General features: G+C 42.9%; 1 protein-coding gene across 4 annotated transcripts in view; it reads right to left on the reverse strand.

The window, feature by feature from the left end:
• Positions 1 to 20,108, reverse strand: part of LOC115160697 (breast cancer type 1 susceptibility protein homolog) — a 39,539-nt gene that overhangs the window by 18,789 nt on the left and 642 nt on the right. The window contains exons 1-14 of one of the 4 annotated variants that reach the window (XM_029710994.1): positions 20,031 to 20,106; positions 17,540 to 17,641; positions 17,263 to 17,316; positions 16,985 to 17,065; positions 16,651 to 16,739; positions 16,502 to 16,538; positions 16,214 to 16,335; positions 12,981 to 15,986; positions 12,801 to 12,874; positions 9,946 to 10,102; positions 9,655 to 9,724; positions 7,382 to 7,509; positions 5,704 to 5,948; positions 5,428 to 5,515 (exon numbers count right to left, since the gene is read on the reverse strand). In XM_029710994.1, coding sequence (XP_029566854.1) covers positions 5,428 to 5,515; positions 5,704 to 5,948; positions 7,382 to 7,509; positions 9,655 to 9,724; positions 9,946 to 10,102; positions 12,801 to 12,874; positions 12,981 to 15,986; positions 16,214 to 16,335; positions 16,502 to 16,538; positions 16,651 to 16,739; positions 16,985 to 17,065; positions 17,263 to 17,316; positions 17,540 to 17,622 — 4,234 coding nt within the window. In that variant the 5' untranslated portion in view covers positions 17,623 to 17,641; positions 20,031 to 20,106. Of the gene's footprint in view, positions 1 to 5,427; positions 5,516 to 5,703; positions 5,949 to 7,381; positions 7,510 to 9,654; positions 9,725 to 9,945; positions 10,103 to 12,800; positions 12,875 to 12,980; positions 15,987 to 16,213; positions 16,336 to 16,501; positions 16,539 to 16,650; positions 16,740 to 16,984; positions 17,066 to 17,262; positions 17,317 to 17,539; positions 17,642 to 20,030; positions 20,107 to 20,108 lie in introns of those variants that run through there. The other 3 variants (XM_029710984.1, XM_029710974.1, XM_029710968.1) reach the window with 3 other exon arrangements.

Genomic DNA, 20,108 nt, shown 5'->3' on the forward strand with positions numbered 1-20,108 from the left:
TAAGTAGAGGCAGTCCCTCCATGTTTCAGTCGTTTTTTTTTTTTATTTGGTGCCTAATGAATACTACCTAGGTGCGGAATTCTAAATGTCGGTTTTAGTCTAATGACCATGGTGAGAACTCTTTCTCGCACACAGACCCAAACTTTCCTCCTCCTACTCCTCCTCAACCTTTCACTGCCCCCGAAAGATCAAGAACCTGCACACTTTCATTTGGCAGTTGCCGGGGTAACGGCTGCCATTAACGTGGCTTCCTTAACGCGCTCTTCAGCTAATGTTGTGCTTTGGAGGAGGCGGCTTTGAAATCCAAAGAATCCATCAGAGAGCGCAATTAAGGCTTGAAGACTGCGTGTGTGTGTGTGTGTAGAGGGCTGTGTGTTTGTGTTAGGGATGGGAATTGCCAGAGAACTGATACAATATTATCACAATACTTAAAAGTATTCACACCCCTTGACATTTTCCACATTTTGTTGTGTTACCGCCTGAATTTAAAATGGATTAAATTGCGATTTTTTTGTTGTTGTCACTGGCCTAAACACAATACACCACAATATCAAAGTGGAATGATGTTTTTGAAAATGTTTACAAATTAATAAACAAATAAAAAGCTGAAATGTATTGAGTTAATAAGTATTCAACCCATTTGTTATGGCATAAATAAGTTCAGGAGTAAATATTTGCTCATATTGAGTTGCATGGACTGCAATGAGAGTGTTTAACATGATTTTTGAATGACTGCCTCGTCTCTGTACCCCACACATACAGAAAAGTGTAAGGTCCCTCAGTCGAGCAGTGAATTTCATCCACAAAGACCAGGGAGGTTTTCCAATGCCTTGCAAAGAAGGGCACCTATTGGTAGATGGGTAAAAATAGAAAAAGCAAACATTGAATATCCCTTTGAGCATGGTGAAGTAATCCCATGCCGTCCATGGGAGGGGTGCGTCACTTGAGTGGGTTGAGTCACTGACGTGGTCTTCCTGTCTGGGTTGACGCCCCCCCCTTGGGTTGTGCCATGGCGGAGATCTTTGTGGGCTATACTCGGCCTTGTCTTCGGACGGTAAGTTGGTGGTTGTAGACATCCCTCTAGTGGTGTGGGGGCTGTGCTTTGGCAAAGTGGATGGGGTTATATCCTGCCTGTTTGGCCCTGTCCGGGGGTATCATCGGATGGGGCCACAGTGTCTTCTGATCCCTCCTGTCTCAGCCTCCAGTATTTATGCTGCAGTAGTTTATGTGTCGGGGGGCTAGGGTCAGTCTGTTACATCTGGAGTATTCTCTTGTCTTATCCGGTGTCCTGTGTGAATTTAAATATGCTCTCTCTAATTCTCTCTTTCTCTCGGAGGACCTGAGCCCTAGGACCATGCCTCGGGACTACCTGGCATGATGACTCCTTGCTGTCCCCAGTCCACCTGGCCATGCTGCTGCTCCAGTTTCAACTGTTCTGCCTGCGGCTACGGAACCCTGACCCGTTCACCGGACGTGCTTGTTGCACCCTCGACAACTACTATGATTATTATTATTATTTATGAACATTTTAACATCTTGACCATGTTCTGTTATAATATCCACCCGGCACAGCCAGAAGAGGACTGGCCACCCCTCATAGCCTGGTTCCTTTCTAGGTTTCTTCCTAGGTTTTTGGCCTTTCTAGGGAGTTTTTCCTAGGGAGTTTTTCCTAGCCACCGTGCTTCTTTCACATGCATTGCTTGCTGTTTGGGGTTTTAGGCTGGGTTTCTGTACAGCACTTTGAGATTTCAGCTGATGTACGAAGGGCTATATAAATACATTTGATTTGATTTAATTAAGTGCCTTCAGAATGTACTCATACCCCTTGACTTATTCTGCAGTGTCACAGCCAAAATAGATTTTAAAGCAGATTTTAGTCAAAACTGTAACCAGGCCACTCAGGAACATTCAATGTCTTCTTGGTAAGCAACACCAGTGTAGATTTGGCCTTGTGTTTAGGTTATTGTCCTGCTGAAAGATTAATTCATCTCCCAGTGTCTGGTGGAAAGCAGACAGAACCAGGTTTTCCTCTAGGATTTTTCCTATGCTTAGCTCCAGTTTGATTATTTTTTATCCTGAAAAACTCCCCAGTCATTAACAAATTACAAGCATAACTATAACATGATGCAGCCACCACTACGCTTGAAAATATGGAGAGTGGTACTCAGTAATATGTTGTATTTTCCGCAAATATAACACTTTGTATTCGGGACAAAAACAGAATTGCTTTGCCACATTTTTTGCAATATTTTCTTTAGTGCCTTACTGCAAACAGGATGCATGTTTTGGAATATTTGTTTTTCCTATACAGGCTTCCTTCTTAGCGCTCTGTCAATTAGGTTAGTATTGTGAAGTAATTACAACGTTGTTGATCCACCCTCAGTTTCTCCTATAAAATCCATTAAAACTAACGGTTTTAAATATAACGCTTTGTACGCAGGACATAAAGTTAATTTCATTGCCACATTTTTTGCAGTATTACTTGTGCCTTATTGCAAACCGGATGCATGTTTTGGAATATTTTTATTCTGTACAAACTTCCTTTTCACTATGTCATTTAGGTTAGTATTGTGGAATAGCTACAATGTAGTTGATCCATCCTCAGTTTTCTATCACAGCCGTTAAACTGTTTAAAGTCACCATTGGCCTCATGGTGAAATCCCTGAGCGGTTTCCTTCCTCTCCGGCAACTGAGTTAGGAAGGACGCCTGTATCTTTGTGGTGACTGGGTGTATTGATACATCATCCAAAGTGTAATTAATAACTTCACCATGCTCAAAGGAATATTCAATGCCGTTTGTTTTTACCCATCTAACAATAGGTGCCCTTTGCAAGGCATGGGAAAACCTCCCTGGTCTTTGTGGTTGAATCTGTGTTTTAAATTCACTGCTCGACTGAGGGACCTTACAGATAATTGTATGTGTGGGGCACAGAGATGAGGTAATCATTTAAAAATCCTGTTAAACACTATTATTGCACAGAGATTGAGTCCATGCAACTTGTCAGCACATTTTTACTCCTGATCTTATTTAGGCTTGCCATAGCAAAGGGGTTGAATACTTATTTACTCAAGACAATTAATTTATAAAAACATACCGTACCAGTCAAAAGTTTGGGCATACCTCATTCAAGGGTTTTTCTTCATTTTTACTAATTTTTCTGTAGAATAATAGTGAATCAAAACTATGAAATAGTAAGTGTGAGTAAGGTTGTCCTCCAGAATCACCCAACCTCAACCCAATTGAGATGGCTGGGATGAGTTGGACCGCAGAGTGAAAGAAAAGCAGTCAACAACTGCTTAGCATATGTGGAAACTCTTTCAAGACTGTTGGAAAAGCATTCCAGGTGAAGCTGGTTGACAGAATGCTAAGCATGTGCAAAGCTGTCAAGGCAAAGGGTGGTGGCTACTTTGTAGAATCAAAAATATATATTGTAATGTTTAACACTTTTTTGGCTACTACATGATTCCATGTGTGTTATTTCATAGTTTTGATGTCTTCACTATTATTCTACAATGTAGAAAATAGTCCAAAATTAAGAAAAGCCCTTGAATGAGTAAGTGTGTCCAAACTTTTGACTGGTACTGTAATTCCACTTCGACATTATGGGGTATTGTGTGTAGGCCAGTCACACACATTCTACATTTAAATCAATTGTAAATTCAGGCTGTAACACAACAAAATGTTGAAAAAGTCAAGGGGTGTGAATACTTTCTGAAGGCACTGTAGCTAGTACCTACTGGCTAAAACTTGACATTTACAGATACTGATGGTGGCCTAGTGGTTAGAGCGTTGGACTAGTAACCGAAAGGTTGCAAGATCAAATACCTGAGCTGACAATGTAAAAACCTATCGTTCTGAACAAGGCAGTTAACCCACTGTTCCTAGGCCGTCATTGAAAATAAGAATTTGTTCTTAACTGACTTGCCTAGTTAAATAAAGGTAAAATAAAAAGCTTGTAGGCCTAATGTGTATTGTGGAGTTTATACAATAAATCCTTTGTCCTCCCTGTGTTGTACACTTCCCAAACAATATAATCAAGAAGTATTGTTAAGGAAACTGTCCACTGGCACTCAGACAAGGATGCATAAATACAGTGGAACATAATGTAGGCCTACCTGTTACAACTGACCCGTGTTCCATTCAGCCGTGGCCTCCACCAAGGCACTGAGCGCTAAATGCCACAAAACCATGCTATTATACACACTCCGAAAGCTCGGATCCCCCTCTTTCAAAAGTGCTTTTAGAATAATATTCAAAATGTATTTTGCATCAAATGTACATAAATAATTAGCACACACGTCAAAGTGTAGGTGATATGCGAATTAGCTTACAGCTTCTCATGTCTACACCCATGCTGAAATGGAGATGCCTGAAAATGTAGCCAACTTTAATTAGACGTTTGATTACATAAATATAGGCTAAACGCCAGTCATGTTTGATAAATATAATGAAGGACAAACGTTAACGTCTAAAAAGGCTTGATTCTGTCGGCATACTTAAGGCACGGTTCATTCACATAGGAGAGAAATGGCAGTGCCTGTTGCGCACCGCCCATTGGAATCAGTTGAGGCGATCAGCATTTTGAAACACTTTAACCATAAACTTAATTGTTTGTCATTTTATAAAGGCACGTCTATCTTATCTTGTTTCAAAGTAGTCTAGCCAAAAAACCGACCATTGAAATGTTGAGGTAATTATTACTGCCGTGAGCGTATTTCTGCGGTTATAATGTGAAGAAATAATTTTGGATTTACAGTGGTTGCATGAATTTGGGATCTACCGTCCCACAACTGTCCCAGAATCTGTTTTGAACTGTGCAAGACATTTTTTCTATTGTCTCCGGGACGACTAGATGCCCTTAATTTCAAGCCGCCTCGAGATAAATATTTATTTCTCGCACAGAACGACAAGCTGAGCAATAGAGTAGGTAACCTATTCTATGGGGGAACAGTAGATTGACATAGGCCAGTGATTTTGCTGTACGTTTCTCGTCTTGTTGGCTGAGGAGAGATAAATGTGGACAGTTTTTCTATCATCTTCAAAGTGTGCCTCGGAATTCCATAAGAAGGACGCACGCCGTTGTATTCCCGATGTGTCGGTCTTCACTTGTACTTCGGAGCTGTGAGAAGGAGCTGATCACGTGACCGGCATTGGCTAATAAGAATTGAGATCTGAGAAAGCCATGTGAGTGAGAGGTGCTTCTGAGCACGGCGATTGGTAGCCAGGGGAAGGGAATTATAATTATTATATTCAGCCGAAGGGCACAACGGCCACAAGGCATGGCTTTTTGGTGGGGGGCATTATGGACACACAAGGGGGAATCAAAGGCCATGCTGCCGTGAAATTCGCGGCCTGGACCTACCCGAATTAGTCCAAAAATAAATACTTCTTTAATTTTCTGTAGGGAAAGGTTACTCCACACTAACCTGTGTTCATGATGACATGGGTGGTCTCGGACGTCACTTGTGAACACACACTGCCTCCCATCCTCTTGGCAAACTTTTTCACCATCGACTGGAGAGAAAGTGGAAAAATCTGTCATCAGTAAGCAAACTCGAGACTCAAGTGCCACAGAAGTACAACCAGTATCTTATAAGGTAGATTAAAGTTATATTAAAGCCTAATAACATCAATTATTTTCACACATTAAACACCTGGAACGTGTGAATTGACATACTAGGATGTGTCACAGAAACATTTACCTGTTCAGGTGCACTGAGTCCTGATGCTACCAGCACCAACTTGACCCCAGCGGGTTCCTGCAGTGGAGTGTGTGTTGATGGGGGTGTGTTGGCAGGCTGGATGAACCCCGGAGTATCCTGGACCTCCAGCCCAGCTGAGGGAGCCTTGGTCCCGCTGTGCACTCTGACCACTGACGACACCTGGTTGGGCCTCGCTCTCATGCTGCTCCTTAGGCTCCGTCCTGACTGTCTGCCAAGCCGCCCTGCTGATATAGACACGCAAATACATTCATATACTACAAAATAACACTAATCAATCGAAACCGTGAACTAACAAACATGTAATACTACTATGGACGTGTACAAAACAGATTTGCTATGACCTCCATACGGCAACGACGGTACAGGGACAAAGTAGAGTCGCAATTCACCGGCTCAGACACAATCACGGATTATAAAGGGAAAGCCAGCCATGTCACGGACACCGTCGCCTCGTTCCCGGACAAGCTAAACACCTACTTCGCCTGCTTCCAGCAAAAACAACACCTAGCCGCCGACGTGGGCTCCCGCCGCTCACGAGGACTATATGTGCTCCCGATCTCCATGGCCGACGTGAGTAAGGAGTTCAAGTGCGTTAACCCTCACTAGGTTGTCAGCCCAGAAAGCATCCCAAATCGCATCATCAGAGCATGTGCAGACCAGCTGGCCGGTGTGTTTATGGGACATAGTCAATCTCTCCCTATCCCAGTCTGTTGCCCCACTTCAAAATGTCCACTAGTGATGCACCGATATGACATTTTTGTCCAATACCAATATCCAATATTTTCCTTGCAAAAAAAAAAAAAAAACTATACTGATACCCCATATTTAAAATTTTAGCAGCCTTTTAAGCATTCTAGTACAGTTAAATAGTTAACACCCACACGAACGCAGCAGTCTAAGGCACTGCATTTCAGTGCAAGAGGCATCACTACAGTCCCTGGTTTGAATCCAGGCTGTATCACATCCGGCCGTGATTGGGAGTCCCATAGGGCGGCGCACAATTGGCCCAGCGTCGTCCGGGTTTGGTCGGGGTAGGCTGTCATTGTAAATAAGAATTTATTCTTAACTGACTTACCTAGTTAAAGAAAGGTTACACGCGCACACACACTGACCAAAAAGTTATTTTGTTGGCATTTACGTATGTCCCCATTACCAGTAAAATATAATTAAAACCAATTTCTTTCACTGTTTCGTTGTTCATTTGTTCATTCTCAACCAGGATTTCTATGGAATGCCGTTTGGGTCTTGCGTGTCAAATAACACACTATTTGGCGTGTCAAATAACACGTTATATAGGTATGCACGTCGGCTTTGACATTGGTTTTGCACATCGGCGTTAAACTTGATACGTTCACCAATATATATCGTGCATCCCTAAACATAAGCATTTCGCTGCACCTGCGATAAAATCTGCAAAACTGTACGCGACAAATAAACTTTGATTTGATGCAAGTTCATGGCAACACACAAACACTCTTAGATTAAGACAGAGATGAGTATTCTCTATACTACTATGGCTTTTGACTCTGTATTTTATCGCCTCCTTCTCAAAACGCATTGGAGAAAAATTTGTGAAGGACCTTGGACCTTCTCCAAAATGATTTTTGGTCTTATTAGTCTAATGTCATTGTAGTAGCCACTGGATCCGTGGACTTACCCCCAGTCCCTCCAGGTCCCTCATGTTGGGTGCGGCAGGGCGTGGTGGGGGTGGGCCCAAGGCCCTCACAGTCTCCAAAACCAGGGGGCGGTGAGGCTGCATTTCCCCCAATGTTTTGGGCACTTTCCCTAGGGGAAAAGAAGAGAGAACATCAGACTATGTGGAAAGTTTTTGGGAAAGAGCAGCCACAGCAAAGAACCACAAGGAAGAGACATTGACAGATATACATTTAATTAATACAATTGTGATTGACAGTCATGACTAAAAGCTTAACCCTTGTGATTAAAATTGGAATATAACCTAGTGAAGCAAGATACAATTGCTTTTCTTGTTCTTGGTTTGGTGAATCAAAAAATATGCAATAGAAACTTAGTCAGGGACATTTTGATCAGGATAAGGTAATGCAGCAACTTGACAGAACTCCTGTATTTTAATGACTAGTGGCTAGATGATAGAGGTCCCAGGTAAAAGACGCCCAAATCGTCATTGCAACCCATTCCTTACAATTTCACCAATGTCTCCAGACATGCACAGTAAAATAGAGGCCAGCAAAACTTGTCTCATATGATCCCAGTCTCTCCTCTTTCCCCCCTCATCCCTCTTTCAGGGCCGGCCCTAGCCTTTTGGTGAGGTGAAATTAGATTTGGTTGGGGGGGGCCCCCAACCTGCGGGCAAAACATTTTAGTGGCCCCCCTCTTGTATGATCTAAAGTAAATTTGCTGCAATTCTACATATTTTGCCATGGGGAGTAGAGGAAATGTTGCCGTTTTAAAGCAAGCTTTATGCAATTCTACAAATTTTGCCAGGGGCGGAGAGAAGGTTAGCAATTTTATAACAAATTTCATGAAATTCTACTCATTTTGCCATGGGGCAGAGAGAACATTTTTTCATTTTATACAGCTAATTTCCTGCAATTCTACCCATTTTGCCATTGGGTGGAGAGAAATGTTTGCTGTTTTAAAGCTAATTTCCTGCAATTCTACACATTTTGCCAAGACTTATGCCAAGTTAATGATATCAGAGTTAGAGTGACTAACAAAATCAATGGGAGCCCGCTGGAGGTCAGGGCCCCTGGGCAAATGCCTGGTCAGGATGTGGCCATGATTACTGCAAGTTTAAATAGCTGGCTAGACTATTTTAGCAATCTAAAAATTGCTAGCTGACATGGCTAATTGTGTTACTGTCATAAGAGGAAACACTGCTGATACAAAACCACATTTTGAAGTTGCACCTTGTGTATTCTTCTATTCTAACTCTCAACAGTAAGTTGAGATCCTGACTGAGTTCAGAAAAAAAATGCTTTTATTGAGTCTGGGGCCCCGTAATGGCCGGGGGCCCTAAGCGACTGCTTATTAGGCTTATGCCTGGAGCCGGCCCTGCTCTCTCCCTCCCCCAGAGGACAGCACTTAGAACCCTGGAGATGAGTAAGGAGGGAGAGATAGGGAGATGCAGTCAAGCGGGAGAGATAAATTACCGTGGCAACCCAAGTTTCCCTCTAAGTGCTCCAAATGACAAATAAGATGCAGCCGCTAATTACTTTTTGATTCTCCGCAGCATAAGCAGATTCCGGCTTCATTAGGGAGATTATCCGCCTGTCCTCCGAGATGCATCACCCTCTATCCAAAAAACTGCACCAGGCAGACGCTGAGCTAGCTAAAACAAAGATACTCGCTAACACAAGCTAACTTTCTTGGACTTTCCCCTCAGTCACGGGTTGAGGGAAAGAGCAATTACATGGCAAACACTTAAAATTATTGTTATGTTGAGGATGAAATTCATGCCCTGAAAATGGCTCTGAAGCTGATATAGGTCCCCACTCTGGTTGAAATGAGCATATACTGCCCGAAGGTTACAGCCAACGACACCCACCCCCCTCCATCAGTCGCGCCTCAATAAGTCGCAGATTCAGATAACTTGCTGTTGTGGTGATGGTAAGTAAGTAAGCAGCTGGCAATAATAGAAAGTCAACTTCATCTAAGTGCGATTTCCTACATTCTAAACTCGGTGGGGGACGACCTGTTTTCTGTTGCACTGAGTTCAATTAAAAACGCCCAAATTAGGATTTTTCTAATTGCACAGCCTTAATTTGTGCTACTATGCGATAGCACTTATATTTTTCAATAACTCCCACATATTTTATGAAGTAGTAAGCAAAACCTAACCAACAGCACCGGGTTATCAAAGTGATTGTGTAGTGAAGCGTTGAATCGGTCATAATTTCATGAAGTCTGTTGTTAATGTGTGGTGCCTTGTTAACCTCTGGCTTTGCTCACCTGCTGGCAGATCTCTTCCTGGTGCCCTGGCCACACGGCAGGGTCGTCTGGAGATCAAGGCCTGCGGAGACTAAACAAACAAAACCAACAAATTCAGGTCAGCTGCCATTCGAAAGCAGACAGCTTTCAAACAACACTGTCAACCAGTCCCCTGCTCGTATTTCTTAAAGGTATACCGAACTGAAACCATCTCCTATTCTACAGGACAAACAATTTCCTCTTCTGTACAATACATTTCTATCTGATCGGTCGGTTATGTTGCACCTTCCTGAACAAAGCCCAGTTCTGTACCTGTGGACCTGTCTGGTTGAAGCAGCACTGGGGGATATGGGGCCCCGGGGTTAACTTTGGCCTCAGTGGGCTCCCCCTCCTTCTCCTGGAGCGCTTCAGACACCAACGCCATCATTCTCTCCAGCCTTCGCAGCTCCTCCTGCATCGCAACCTTTTGCTGAAGGAGAGAAAGGGAGACCGAGAGAGAGATACATAACTATAGATGAGCGAAGCAGAATGAGGAAAAATATATACAGCAATTGAAAGGGAGAAAATGTCTGATAAAATTGGTGGAGCGCCTGCTTAGTGTGTACGTACACTACATGACAAAAAGTATGTGGACACCTGCTCATCGTACATCTCATTCCTAAATCATGGGTATTAATATGGAGTTGGTCCCCCTGTGCTGCTATAACAGCCTCCACTCTTCTGGGAAGGCTTTCCACTAGATGTTGGAACATTGCTGTAGGGACTTGCTTCCATTCAGCCACAAGAGTATTAGTGAGGTCGGGCACTGATGTTGGGCGATTAGGCCTGGCTCGCGGTCGGCATTCCAATTCATCCCAAAGGTGTTCGATGGGGTTGAGGTCCAGGCACTGTGCAGCTCAGTCAAGTTCTTCCACACCGACCTCGACAAACCATTTCTGTATGGTCCTCGCTTTGTGCACGAGGGCATTGTCATGCTGAAACAGGAAAGGGGCTTGCCACATAGTTGGAAGCACAGAATCGTCTAGAATGTCATTGTATGCTGTAGCATTAAGACTTCCCTTCATTGGAACTAAGGGGCCTAGCCAAAACTATGAAAAACAGCCCCAGACCATTATTCCTCCGACACTAAACTTTACAGTTGGCACTATGCACTCGGGCAGGTAGCGTTCCCCTGGCATCCGCCAAACCCAGATTTGTCCATCGGACTGCCAGATGGTGAAGCGTGATTGATCACTCCAGAGAACGCGTTTCCACTGCTCCAGAGTCCAATGGCGACGAACTTTACACCACTCCAGCCGACGCTTGGCATTGTGCATGGTGATGTTAGGCTTGTGTGCAGCTGCTCGGCCATGGAAACCCATTTCATGAAGCTCCCGACGAAGGGTTATTGTGCTGACGTTGCTTCCAGAGGCAGTTTGGAACTCTGTAGTGAGTGTTGCAACCGAGGAAAGATGATTTTTACGTGCTCACACTCGTCTGTGAGCTTGTATTGCCTACCACTTTGTGGCTGAGCCGTTGTTGCTCCTAGACATTGCCACTTCACAATAACACCACTTACAGCTGACCGGGGCAGCTCTAGCAAGGCAGAAATTTGACGAACTGACTTGTTGGAAAGGTGGCATCGTTTGACGGTGCCACATTGAAAGTCACTGAGCTCTTCAGTATGGGCCATTCTACTGCCAGTGTTTGTCTATGGAGATTGCATGGCGGTGTGCTTGATTTTATACACTTGTCAGCAACTTGTGCGGCTGAAATAACCAAATCCACTCATTTGAAGGGGTGTCCACATACTTGTGTGTGTGTGTGTGTGTGTGTGTATATATATATATATATATAGTGTGTGTGTGAGAAAGTTCTAACGCATGGGTCGCCTTTACGCTGATACGGGTAAACAATAGAAAACGTCCATCAACTAGGAGAGGATGGCGCTAGGCATGTCATTCGACTGGTGGTGACAGAACCAAACATTAAAAGATGTATTTTCTGCCATGCAGCATTACTGGAGTTGGCAGCGGAAACTTGCTTGAAGCGCTGAACACTTCATCAAAAAGAGGTAGAGAGACAGAAGGATGGAGAGGGGGAAGACAGAGACAGACCAAGAGGTAAAAAAGTGAGGGAGAACACACACACACGCAGACACACACACTCAAAGAGAGATGGAGATAAAGAAACAGAAAGAGAGAGAGAGAGAGAGAGAGAGAGAGAGAGAGAGAGAGAGTAAGTTGGGGTGTAGTCATTTGTCTGAGGGGAAGACCTAGGGTTCAACGGTTCAGGGCAGATATGGAAGACACCCAGCCCCAAAAGGCTTGCAGCCATGCCCCCTAGATGTGTCAGGGCTTTGGCTAAGCTCATTACTCACTGGCCATGACTGAGCATTGAGCCAGAACCATGCAGACCCAGAATGACTACTGGTGAGTGAATCCTCTATGGAGACCAAGAGATGGGATGTATGATATTATTTTCTAAATCGGAGTAACATATACTGTAGGTAGTCAGCATGTAAAAATCACCAAACACATGCGCACAGGCAAGCGTGCATTGGACGCTCGTAGACACAGACACACACTTGTCAGTGAGACCCAATCCTCAACTGGCTGTACAGCTGTGAATAAACTCCTCTCCGCTGCCTAAAACCACATAAACCAAACTCCCAATCAAATACAGCAGACAAAGTAGGAGTGCATGAAGATGGATGGGGCAGAAAACGAGAATCATCTCCTCGGCCGCGTTTCCTCAAACTTTAATGAAATGCAATTTAGAAAGGTGCTGAGGGGGACATTCCTTACTCGTCCATGTAGTCTGTCTTCCAAGCACTGACAAGCTTGGTGAAGAAAAAATAAATATATGCAACGTCTGCCATCTATTGGTCATGGCGTGCCAATGCAGCACAAAGCATCCAATACCGCAAACTACTACTGCTTGTGATATAGATATATATATTTACATTTGAAAATCATAGCTACATATGTACCAAAGATGGGTGTGACACGTGTTGAGTATTAAATTACCTGGAAATTGAGAGATTTAGATATATTTAAAAAAATCTACATCACTACACCGTGTGAGATTTACACACTAGTGTTTCCTTTTATTAAAAAATAAATCAAAAGTTATAACTACCGTCTAGTAATATATGAAATAACAGGGCGGAGTATAAATACCCTTACCTGAGTGGCAATACACTCGCTTGAAAATTGTGATGATTCTTGTGTCAGGCCAGTGTCACCTGCCATTCCTTCAGCTGAAAGATCAGAAACATTTGAAAATGCATTTGCGCATTTCATGTTTCAGTCGCAGTTCAATCACAGGTAATAAGATTAATATAATAAGGCCTAAAATTTACTCACCTTCTTCTGGTGTTCCAAACAGGTCCACAGATACCTGACTGGTGGTGACCCATTCGGGACTGGGGCACATGAGAGGACTGCTCTCTCGCTGCCCATCTTCAGCTGCAGCACAGGTACCATCACCAGCCTCCCTGTAGCTTCCTTGGTCCCTGGCATGGTCTTTGAGCAATGTGACGGATTCCTCCTCCTCCTCCTCCGCGGTTGGTGGACAAGCCGAAGATCTGAAAATTTGCGCAAGGGAAGGCAGTTCCTCTTCCTCTCCACTGCAGTCGGACTCTGAGGAAGACTCCAGTCTCTGAGCCATCCTCCGCTTTAGGGTGCACTTGATGGGAGAGTGCAAGCTGACCACACCACTTCCTTTAGTCCTCTCTGCCTCTTGGATAACTACTGATTGGAAAATTGGAAGGTCATCTGGAGTTAAGGAGGACTCTGTATTGGCCATGTTTCCAGTCATGTTCTCTGGCCACGTTTTGTTTGGCTCCACTGCCGTCTCTGATCCAACACCGTGGCTACTCTCCAGTTCTGTTGGACTTTTCCTCATGCTGCCCTCCACTTTGTATGGCTGCTGACCTTTAGGGACTCTAAGTTGCTTTGAAGCTACAGGTGTCGGATCTGGTAGATCTTCCTTAGAGGCGCTAAAAGCTGGAAAGAGCAGACCAGAACCCACAGCTTGGTGGGGAGATTCCATTTGGCTTTTTGTGACTTTGTTGGGACTGAGGGCACTTTTTGAGCTGTTGCCAGAAAGCCTGGACAGAATCTGTTTCTGGGTCTTCCCATTGGTATCAGGGTTCGAAGACTTCACTAAATCCTGAGGTGGTCTGGTAAGAATGGATTTTCTGAGCCTTTTACAATTCCTCTGCGCTTTTTCTTGTGAAATATTATTGGGGGAACTTGAAGGTGGGCTCAAATCACTACAGCAAGAATTTTCAAATATTGTCCTTTTCTCAGATTCCTGTTGGACTGTGGGACACTCCGTTGTCCTTGAAAATCCCTGCCCATTTCCTGCTTCCATATCTGTGCCGACATGTTTGTTCTCTTGAGTCTTTGTAAGAGTTGTATTTTCCTTGTTGGACCAGAAGGTACTCCTCTTGATATTTGGACTACCAAGGTGGAAGGACTTCCTTTTGGTGGCTTTGAAGCTCTTCACCAGTTGCTCAGTGTCCAGCTCACTGTCATTCCTGTCATCCTCCTCCAGATCAATGCATTTGGCCTGGCTGGCTGACGTCTCTTGTGGTACATTTGATCTCAAGTCATCGAATGGTTTGATAACCGGATTACTTTGGTTTACACTCTCAGGCTCGGCACATGAGACACTTGCCTCTGGGGTACTAATTGAACTTGGTACCATAGTCACTGAACAAGCAATATCAGCATGACAAGGACTTCCTGTACGTGGGATTTCAACAATAGACTCCTCAATTGGGTTCACTTTCTGTGCCTCAATCATTTCACCGGATCTTTTCTCGCTAGAGTCCAAGTTCTCAATACCTCCCATTTCTTCATCTAAAACACATCCGTTTTTCCTTACAGACTTTTCTGTATTTTGGTTCTGCAAACAAGTCACATTATCCCTGTCAGTGTTGGCTTTCGCCTCCTCTGATTGCTGCATCTTGTTGCAGTCTGAATCAAGAACGACAGCCTTTGTGGATGTTGCAGTGCCGATGTTCTTGTTACTCCCTTGTACTTCCTCTGTGAAGAGCTGAAGCCTCCGACTCCTCCTGGTTCTCCTCATGATCGGGCTTCCTGGGTCCTCACTGCTAGGGTAACTCTCAATCTGAACCTCGGTCTGGCCTGACGGTCTGCTCTTAGGTATCTTAGGGTCACTTCCACCCTCTCCGACACCCACAAGGACTAAGGATTTGGCTGCTTTGTTCTTCTCCACCTTGATGTTTTCCCCTTTTTTCTTAGCAGGCTTTTTTTGCTCGTTATTCTCCGACTTTACTTTCCCTTGTAAATCCCCGTCAACACCCTGCCACCTACCGTGCATCTTTTTATTTGACTTCCTCCCAGGTTCCCGTAGTGGCACATCAAACACAGGACTGTCCTCTACATCTTCATTCTCTTTGTTGTCACCTTCTGGCAACTCATCAAGCTCTTCTCCTTGCTTGTCAGAGCTATTGGAATTCAGCTCCCCAGTCAGGTCAATCAAATTATTTTCTTCAGTATCTTTTGGGTGTTCATTGGGAGAATCATCTTGTGGTTCTGTCATCTCTGGTCGGTCATCCATAACACTGTCTTCATTCTCCTCAGATCTTGGTCTCTTGACAAAGTCAGCAGGTATCAGTTTATTTCTCATCCTCCTTTTGGCAATCTTCTTCAGGATCGGGAGTTCCTCAGCTGGACAGGGTGGTGGAGGCTCTGTGATCGCTCTATTCTGTGGTGAAAAACTGCGGTTCCCTCTTCGATCCCGTTTGTAAACAGCCCCAAATACCAGCTTCTCAAGACATTTGCCACGCTCTTCTCTCTTTGGACTCTCGTCCTTATTTCTGAGGTTATCCTCTAAGGGTGAGGAGGCGGAACAACTTCCTGCCAAAGAAACTGAGTCATCGAAGCCCTCTGTGTTTTTCTCCTTCTCAGAGTTTACTTCTGTTGAGGAATTATTCATGAGCCACTCAGAGACTTTCTCTAGACTTTTCTTCTGATTCTGGTCAATCATTTCGGTCAAGGACTCTCTTTTGTTATTCCTTGAAGATCGTCTGACAGGTTGGTTTCCGACCTTTTCAGGACGGCATGGTGGATCTTGAGGATGAGTGGTTATCTTTTTCCCAAGCTTTTGGGGTCGTGAAGGAGCTCTTTCAACAACCTCAGGTATTTCTGCCTCTAATGCTGCCTTCCGTTTTTCTGTGGTGGAGGTAGCTTTAGAGTCATCGGTATCCTTTTCAGTGGCTGGAGGTATGTCACCTAGGCCGCTGTCAAACCCCTCGTCCGAAATGACAGGGCAAGAATCTTCAAGACCCATGAGCTTTGCAAAGCCATCCTTGGCTGAAGAGACAGGCATGGCGGTGACTAACACAAGACTCATAATAATCATATGCTCAAATAATCATGTGAAAAGCATGCTTTTAAAAAGACACATTCTAAGACTTTCAGTAATTTCAATGAATGAAATATACACTATTATTTTGAATGACTTATTCTTATTAATCTACTAATACAGCTGTCCATCAATAATGCTATTAAGGAATAGTTACAGGAAAATTGACAACACACCATACCCAAATTAAATCTCTCACCTGCTATAGTTGACGAGCAGGACATTGGAAACTCATGATCCTCGCCATCAGCACGGTCAGTAGCCCACACATCACCAGATGAGACATCATGGCCGTTTTTCTTCTGCACAGTCTCTGTGACACTGTTTTGAAGAGAAAGGAAAATGGAAGGAAATGTTGAATTAAATACTAATTCATTTGAAAAATATGCAGGAGTGACAACAGACAGAAAAATACTTATTGTAAGTAAATGTACCACGTCTTTATTGAAACTAGCTCTATAATTGTTTTCGGTGCTACTGTTCTTACCTCATATGTCTCCTCATCTGGGACATTCCAGTGAAGTCTGAAAAAAATGTTACAGTCAAACTAAGTCATCATTATCAAAATTCTAGCACATCTCAAACATGACTTATAGTAACATGTTTCGGTGATAGAAGCTAAACGATGAGGCTCACAGTTTGTGCAGGTGTCATGTTCATAGGCCTGGACCATATTCTGCAATCCCTCTGCTAATTTCTGAAACCCAGGGCTCTCCTGCAAACTCCTGCACACAGACAACAGGGTCAAATAACACAATTGACCCAACTGTAAATCACACGTAGTCACTAGTTACCAGAAAACAAAGTCTGATTCATTATGGCAAAATAATTCAAAACATTGTGATCTTTTGAGAAGTACAGCATAGTACAATTTTCATTTGAAAGCATATCTCTGACACATTTACTCTCATAATGAATGCAATTCAGGGGGGGGGGGGGGGGTTATTCCTCTACAGTCAATACGGCATACCTTTTTGTAATCTTGGTCTTACAAACTGGACAGTTGGCCTCCTTTCTCCTACTGCTGTCCAAAAGCTTCATTATACAAAACCTAATTCATGGAGAGAGCAACAACTGTGAGTGATTGTACAACGTAAAAACAATGCCAGGTTAGTGGGAGATGTCAATGCGTAATACTGTCATTGAAAATAAACGTTAAAATCACTTACAAACATTCACCTACACTACATAATGAACCAGGAGTAAAGTTTACTTGAACCACAGCAAAGAAAGTGAGAGCTTACTTACTTGCAAAACTGGTGGTCACACTTAGTAGACACAGGTGTGCTCATCAATTCCAAACTACATGGAACAGAGAGCATAGAGCAGAAGAACAAACTATGAACAGGATCATAATTGCCTACTTCCTGCTTCTTATCAGACAACAATTGATTTCAACATAAAGTAGAAACAGCCTGCATACTAAACAGTAAACTACCACCAAAAGTATATGTAACATCAACACACCTTACACAATACAGTAATCTTCTACAGATGGCTAACGTTATTCTGCTGTCACACTCACCATATTGGACACTGCAAGATCTCCCAGATGACAGAGATCCCCCGTCTGACATCTTCAGCCTTCGGGGATTTCATGGTGTTCATTTTCTCATGTGCAGCACAACTGTAGCCAAGTAATGGGTGATTTCATTACTTTCTGACCATCCTGACAACAAAAATAATTGGAGCTTTTCCTAGCAAGTTGATTTCCTAGCTATGTTCCCACTAGCTGCTATTATCATCACTGGTGTATTTAGTACAGTAGCCTTGCTCCGTATTGTATAGGGTTGCACAAAAACAGTCCGCAGGAAGCCAGAAGTTAAATTAAATTTCAAGTTAGTGTTCCTGGTGGGCAAAATAAAAGTTCTGCACGCGCGCCATATGTGGACCAAAAAATGAAAAATTTGTGGGGGAATTTTATTTTGACATGAGGTAAGCAGAGAGGAAGTGGGTCTACAACAGACCCACGTTTAGAGAGTCTGTTGAATAATACATTCCTTAGATATTTTGTCACAAATTCCCCCATCATATCGGCACTAAGTTGAAATATATATATATTTTTTTTACTTCTGAATTTCCGCTGACTGTTTTTGTACAACCCAATAGGGAGCAACGCTAGCGTATGTAAATACACCCACGTTGCTAAAAGCAGCTAAGGCCTGACGTATTTCATTGTGCCATCTTCATCATAATTTTGCCCCACTACTGTAGTAATCACTACAATTGCACTAGAATTGTGTATTTTTTTATTACTTGATATTTTTTGTATGTTTTAGTATTTTCTCGTTAATAATACCTGTGTTCTCTTTTGTATGATGTAACAATGTAAATTGTTGATTTGTATTTTGAATAATAAATTTAAAAAATATTAAATCTTGCCCCACTACTGAACTGACAAGTAGCAAAGATTTGTATAACTAAACCAAGATAGACCACAGCCCGTCGTTTCAAATTAGAACAAATGAGTCATAGTGGGCAGAAAAAGCAAGGAATTCGGCAGAGCCAAGCAGGAACTAGCGAGATCCTATTGGCGCGTTCTATCAAAATGTGCATTTTTCTGTTAGGCAACGCCTAGTCTGATGTGCGCGTGTGCAATAACTCAATTCAACTTTGCACTCCTAAACAAATATTTTTTTATATACTTTGGTAAAGTCTAAAAAACGTTGTAATATTTGTAACTCAATAAGGAAGAGAGCCTGTCTCTTGTCTGAGATCAAGCTAGCTTGCAGAGCAGCTAACTAGCTAAAATATAGGCTAAAGATACCACTGTAGCTAGCGACCTCCACTTAATAATTATCACAACAACAAAAACATAATTGCCATCAAACTTAAAACGGGAGGCAACAGTCATAATAGACTTGTCTTAACAGCCAATGTGTATTATTTAACATTATTTCTAATACAGTACTCACTCACAGGAATGAGTAATTGTTTACACGTTGCTAGCTATTCCATAAAGGCACTGAAAACCACACATTTTCTATTTTTCTGTGGTTTAGTCACTCTGGCTGGACTGAAGAAAATGCAAATTCAAAGTATGCGGCGTCCGTCTCGCAACGGACAATTCAACCGCAAGGGTGGAATTGTGATACCACTCAGTTGTGGTCGTCCCAATTTAAATGAATATCTGGCGCAACGTAATGCAGTGCCTATAATGAATGAACTAGGCATTAGAAGTTCAGAACGTGTTAGCTATATATAAATAATTATGCTCAAATTGAAAAATCATGAAACTAAATAATCACGTTTCTATCATCCTAATCCAGGTGAAGATTACATCTCACATTCCAGTGTTCGAATTTGTGTAAACAAGATTTCTGTTTTTGCAACTCTCTGCAGCCAATGGCTATGTCCACTCCAGGTATAATTCCGGGAGCCAATTGTGGATTTGACAGGTCTAATGCCGCGTTCAAAACAACTGGGAACTCGGAAAAATACGAGGTCAAATTATGACATCAGTGATCTTCAGGTCGGAGCACTAAAAATTGGCCAGAGTTCCCGAGTTGGATGACCATTCAAAACGATTATTCCCAGTCGGAACTCGTTTTCTTCCAAGTTCCCAGTTGTTTTGAACGTGCCATAAACGGTTCCACCTCCAACACGTCAAAAACAACCCCTATGCTGATGTTGGCTAAAGAAGCAGATCTGATTTAATCGAGCCCTACATTCGTTAGTGTTGTAACGTTAACTAATAGCAATCTATTGTTATTCGTAAAAAGTTGATAACATTTGCCAAATATATAAAAAATATTAAGACTAGTGTGTCAGTGTCCTTGCATGCTAGCTTGCTAACAACAACTGCAGGCTGGGCACTAACGTTACACAATGTTGTTGCTGTGGCTAACTAGCGCCAATTACGCAACTTGAGTTTGAGTGGAGACAGGCATAATAATGTAATGAATGACAAGACTGTTTGATTTCAATAAGATCACCAATAGAGAAAATACATATTATGACACTACACCTGACACAAATATTGAGTGAATGAAGAAAATAGTAAAACTTTACAGTACTTTTGTATCTTGCTTCTCTCCTGGATTCAGTTTAGTTTTCCCGCAACTATTTTGGCGCGTGACAACAACCCTTCCCGT

Source organism: Salmo trutta, chromosome 2 (assembly GCF_901001165.1).
Source record: "Salmo trutta chromosome 2, fSalTru1.1, whole genome shotgun sequence".
Taxonomy (NCBI): Eukaryota; Metazoa; Chordata; class Actinopteri; order Salmoniformes; family Salmonidae; genus Salmo; species Salmo trutta.